At 35.4% G+C, this 5,684-nt stretch overlaps 1 protein-coding gene across 1 annotated transcript in view; it reads left to right on the top strand.

Moving 5' to 3' along the window:
• The first annotated feature begins 667 nt into the window (after window positions 1-667).
• map2k4a (mitogen-activated protein kinase kinase 4a) overlaps window positions 668-5,684 on the top strand; it is an 11,595-nt gene continuing 6,578 nt past the window's right edge. The window contains exons 1-3 of the mRNA XM_048610996.1: window positions 668-783; window positions 3,710-3,761; window positions 4,792-4,919. Of these exons, the coding sequence (XP_048466953.1) occupies window positions 682-783; window positions 3,710-3,761; window positions 4,792-4,919 (282 nt within the window). The 5' untranslated portion in view covers window positions 668-681. The remainder of the gene's footprint in view (window positions 784-3,709; window positions 3,762-4,791; window positions 4,920-5,684) is intronic.

Genomic DNA, 5,684 nt, shown 5'->3' on the forward strand with positions numbered 1-5,684 from the left:
ACTTATTGTAAACCTGCATCTGTACAATATTTATTTCCACGCATTGGTTGTTTTGCAGCTGAAATTGGTTCCAAAGTGACTTGTTTTAAGTTTCAAAGGTTTGCAGGTTGAATATATATTTCTTAGTTGTAAAGAGGCAGGCGGGGGAGATCACCAGCATTCAGCTGCTCTCATAACAATAAATCTGCATTTTAGCATTACTGAACAGTATTCCTCTTCTCTCCAATTTGAGAGCAACATGAAATAAGCAGTGGGCAATAGAATGGAGAACTAATTCAACAACCAGTGCTGCAAGACTGTTTATGTAAAAATCGTAGTAATTCATGTACGTGAGCCACGTTCTTAAAAAATGTTAGACCAGTCAATGTTGAACTTCAATTATTTGGCTATTCTAATTGCTTTTGCTAGTAATATTAACAAACTCAAGACTTTCACTCCAGTTCGTGAAGTAGCAGGCCCAGACACACATTGCAATATTCGATTTCTTCCTTAAGAGGCTTCTATGTTATGCTCAAGTTTCAGCATGTGTTTGAAGAGCTTAGTATACTGTAGTTCTGTGGTAATGTATTGTTTGTCTTTCCTGAATTTAAAAAAAACAAACTAGTCCTGTGCACAAAATAGCATTGCTATCTTAAGATTGATTCTTAATTCTGTTTTCATTAGGGTGATTGTTGGATATGCATGGAGCTCATGTCTACCTCGTTTGACAAATTCTATAAATATGTATACGGTGCATTAGATGATGTTATCCCAGAAGAGATCTTAGGCAAAATCACATTAGCTGTAAGTAACTTGATGCATGTTTTAATACAAGTTACCAAAGGAGTAATTTAAAATCTGTAGTCAATGTTCCATAATGAATTATAACACGACTACAACAATTTATAGGAAACTAATTTCACTGCTTATTGGGTATCTGTCTAACTCTTAGTTTTCTGGAAAATGGTCCGCCTCTGAGCTTTGCAGTGGACCAAAGGTGCTAAAATGTTCATAATATCTTTAACTGTAATTGTGAACTAAACCAAAAAAACTTACAAGCATTTCCATAGACTTAATTAAATAACAAACTCATCCTTCATTTGTCCTTCAGTTATCTTTGTTTTATCCCACCCAAAGCTCAACCAATACTTGCTTTTTGCACTGAATGGCTTTTTTATTAATGAAAATAAGAGGCTATCAAAAATGAATACTTTTGTTAGTGGTATCTGAGAATTGTTGTTTCCTAGTGATGAAACAATTACTTTCCAAGTGATACCATGTTCAGTTATTATCTGATTAGGCCTGAGGCAGTCCAACTTGCTTGCACTAAGATAACAAGGTGTAGAGCTGGATGAACACAGCAGGCCAAGCAGCATCATAGGAGCAGGAAGGCTGACGTTTCGGGCCTAGACCCTAACTTTGTTTTTCTTCATTCTTTCATGGAATGTGGGTGTTGCAATTTTGCCTATCCTAATTGCCCTTGTAACTGAGTGACTTCCTAAGCCTTTTCAAAGGGTTTTTGAGAGACATAGTAGATGGCAGAGTTGCTTCCCTAAAGAACTTCATTAATGAAAAATATAGATTTTTAAGATAAAAATAGATTCCTTGGCATTGTTTCTGTTACTGGGTTTTGGGTCCCGATCTTTATTAATAAAATTCAATTTTCACCAGTTGCTATAGTGAGATTTGAATCCATTTCCCCACAATGAGTCTGGCCCTCTAGATTGCTAGTCCGGTGACATTATCACTATGCTACTATCTTTTGCTAGCGCTAGTGAAATTGCTGTGCAAATTATGATCAATTTCTACGTGAAAGTGTTAAATCTTCTCAAGCCTGTATAAGGAAGAGTTTTTAATCTGTCTTTATCAAGTGTGGCATTTATTAGACCAAAGTGTGAGTGTCCAGTTGATCCTTAGATTTAATATTCAGATTTATGATTCAAAAATATAATACCTTCAACATGAGAAATAGTATGATAGAGTTACTTGATTATCAGAATCTCCATGCTACTTTGTTTACACACTCAGTATTAGTACAAAAGCTTTTACTTCTCATTGAGTAACTTTATTTTGCTGAAGTTAAGTATCTGACTTTAGTTCAGCATATAGAACTTGTCCTATATTTATGTGGAGGTTAAAGATTTTCATCATTATCACATTCTTGGTGTGGTTTTTCTGTATATTCACATACGTATGAGATGAACATTTTTGATTAAAATTCATTTCCATGTTTTTAATTCATGCCATCTCATTTACAAATGATACATTTTATTGAAAAGCTGTATTCTGTCAGCTTCATAAAGTATTTTACTATAATTAAGTAATATATGCTTATACTCAATCTTACGCAAAATGTATATCATTTGAAAGACTGAGAAATTTGAAGCTAATTTGAAACATGATGCAACAAATAAATTACTTTTTCATAAATAGTTATGGTGACTTTCAAGTTAAGTATTAATACTCTGGTGGCTGTACTGAAATGAGTAATTTAGAGAATGCTTAATTGTCTTTTCCAAAAAAAGTTGGGTGTTTTAAGAAAGGTAATATGATTTTTAAAATACTTCTAAAGACATTCCAGAAAAACACAAATTGTTTATTTTGGCATAGTGGCTTTGTTGAAACCAGTTGAAAATTGAATTCCTCGCCTCCATCTTTAATGTTCCAATCGACCAGGGAGTGTTAAAGTTCATATTCATTGCAATTGAAGTTTTCAACCTGAATATACAATGAAATCGCAATGCTTCAAATGTAGATATCCAAAAACCCCAGTTGTGGCAAAGTTGTCAGCCATTCCTGCCAGTAGAATAGGAAATTTAATACAAGGATGCCAGCAATGAGTTGAAGGTCTGGACAGGTAACCCACATAACCAAACGTTTGCATGCTTATCATATGACCTTGCCAACCAATCATGATGGAGTTAGGTCATGATGTCGTACAAAATCCAGGCAAACCAGCAGCGATAGCTGCAAGTGGTCTCTCCCACGTCACCAAGAGACATTTTTAGCGCAAAGATATCAGCTGTTTTGCTGTTTAATATTTAAATGTAAAATAGGAACATGTCACTTGCCATGGTTGCACTAACATGGATGGTACCAAGTATCTGCCACTTTTTCCAATGTGAAAGCCTAAGAAGCCGTTTTCCTTTGTGAACGTCAGAATACTGACAATGCAGGAGCTACCCTGGATGACCACCTCCATTTTTGAGGCATGAATCATGAAAGTGAGCAAATTTATCAACAGATGAAAAGGAAGATTCTTACCATGATGACCCTGAAGAATTGGAAGAATGCCTGCCTGCACACGTCTCATTCTCTCGCTGAAGTTGCAAGACCACAGAGATGCTCCATAATTTTGCAGTACAGTATGATATTATGGAAAATATGATCGCTTGTATTGATGACATGGTGATCTCATCCAAAGACAGTACTCCAAGCACACAAACATTCCTGCACTTTTCAAGCACTAATGTAACCTTTTTCTTTGCAAGGTCAGGCTGTCGGGTGTGAACAAATTGAAAACTTAATATTTTTCACAGTTATTGCATCTCTGTTTTCAGTTTTTTTTTAAAACACTATGTTTATAGGCAAATCAAGTTACTTGAGGGCTTTCTCGGCTATCTTGAAGTTCTGCCTCATGAATTTGGGTGTCCAGCGATTTGATTTACTGCGCGTTTACTACTCTGTAACTAGTTTGCATAAGGCTAACATTGTAACTATTCTTTTCCAGACTGTGAAAGCACTTAACTACTTAAAAGAAAACTTGAAAATAATTCACCGAGGTAAGAGTCCTAGTCTTTTAAGTAAAAGAAATATTTCCATATTGAAATTTAGTTGTTTTTTCAGCAATTGTCAAAACATGCAAACTTGGTATGTTACTCCATGGAAGAATTTGACATGCCCTTTTAATGTCTTTTTAGGTGGTAAATAGTGGAACCAGTGCGTAAATTAACTACTGTTCCGATAAATAGAAATAACTTAATTTCGCCAAACGCATTAATTACTAAAATTGGGACTTGTCATCAACAACCAAAACAGAAATTGTTTTTTAAAAATTGACTTACAGCTGGAGAGGACTGCTGGTATCAGACCAAATCTACCATTCAATGTAGACAGAGTGGACTGCAGCTGTGCATTCTGGCCCATATGCTGATTATGTAACAATGACAGACATACAAGGTTCCTAATACATCTGTCATTCCAATCATTTGTGGAAGAAGTTGGAACAGTCTAGTTAAGGCAACTTTAACAGCTCCAACAAAAATAGTTCTTCTAAAAATGCATATACTTTGAAATGATGAGTACGTTGGAAAAATTGGAAATTTTAAGGATGTTGTACTAATATTTATTGATGGCATGTCTCTTCTGCCTTGTTGCCCACTGGAATCTGTGAACTCAATCTCCGATGTGCATGTGTTGATGATTTAAATCAAAATATTCACCAAGCAGAAAGAGAAAAAGTTCTAATTTGAGTACGTCATGAGATTAGATAATTTAGCACAGTGCATGGATTCAAAATGACTGATTTACATATACGCCTGTAATATGTCAGATTATAAATTTTATCTGCAGAACTTTTGTAGGATGTCACATTTAATCATCCACTTATGAACTTTGTATTGCTATTAAAAGGGTATTACATAGTATTTGTTGTCCTCATCAACTACGTATTTGAATAATTGACTTTTTTCTTCATTCTTGCCAGGAAAGATTTTAATCCCTATCATTTTTTTATAGAAAGTCTGGTGTTCTTTGTAAAAGATATTGATCTTATTACATTATATCCAATGACGACTTTTTTAAATTTTACAGATATCAAACCTTCCAATATTCTTATGGACAGGAATGGCAATATTAAACTCTGTGATTTTGGTATTAGTGGACAACTAGTAGACTCTATTGCCAAAACAAGAGATGCAGGATGTCGACCATACATGGCAGTAAGGCAAAATTGTATTTTTTCTCAGTTGTATTAATTACTAGTCTGGTGACCCTTAAACTTTAGGATGTGTATATATTTTGTTTTCATTTAAACTGTTACAAATGAAGCCCCTGTAATTAAAAGACTAATATTTAAAATGACACATACAGCGATGCCTTTTACAACTTCATAACTTTTAAACCTAACTCCAATGTTTCAGTGAGTTTGTAATTGTGGAATGTAATGTTTATTAACAATTAGACATTCCTGTAAATCTTCTCTGTTTGTGGAGGATTTACTGAATGTTTACGCAAGCTCTTAACAGTAAGAACTGTGCTTTTGTACCTCGAAAATAAGAATGACAGCTTTGTTCTAGCAAGGCGATTCATTGCCTGACTTGAACATAAACTGTTTCTTAGTAAACAAATATTCTTGCCAGAAAATTGGACAGTACTACGCTTTGGCTAGAGATAATAGGAACTGCAGATGCTGGAGAATCTGAGATAACAAGGTGTAGAGCTGGATGAACACAGCAGACCGAGCAGGAAAGCTGACGTTTCGGTTCTAGACCCTTCTTCAGAAATGGGGGAGGGAATTCTGAAATAAATAGGGAGAGAGGGAGAGAGGGGGAGGTGGATAGAAGATGGATAAAGGAGAAGATAGGTGGAGAGGAGACAGACAGGTCAAAGAGGGCGGGGGGTGAGCCAGTAAAGGAACATTCACCTTTACTGGCTCCACCCCCGCCTCTTTGACCTGTCTGTCTCCTCTCCACCTATCTTCTCCT

This window comes from Rhincodon typus, chromosome 23 (genome assembly GCF_021869965.1).
Source record: "Rhincodon typus isolate 14 chromosome 23, sRhiTyp1.1, whole genome shotgun sequence".
Classification (NCBI taxonomy): Eukaryota; Metazoa; Chordata; class Chondrichthyes; order Orectolobiformes; family Rhincodontidae; genus Rhincodon; species Rhincodon typus.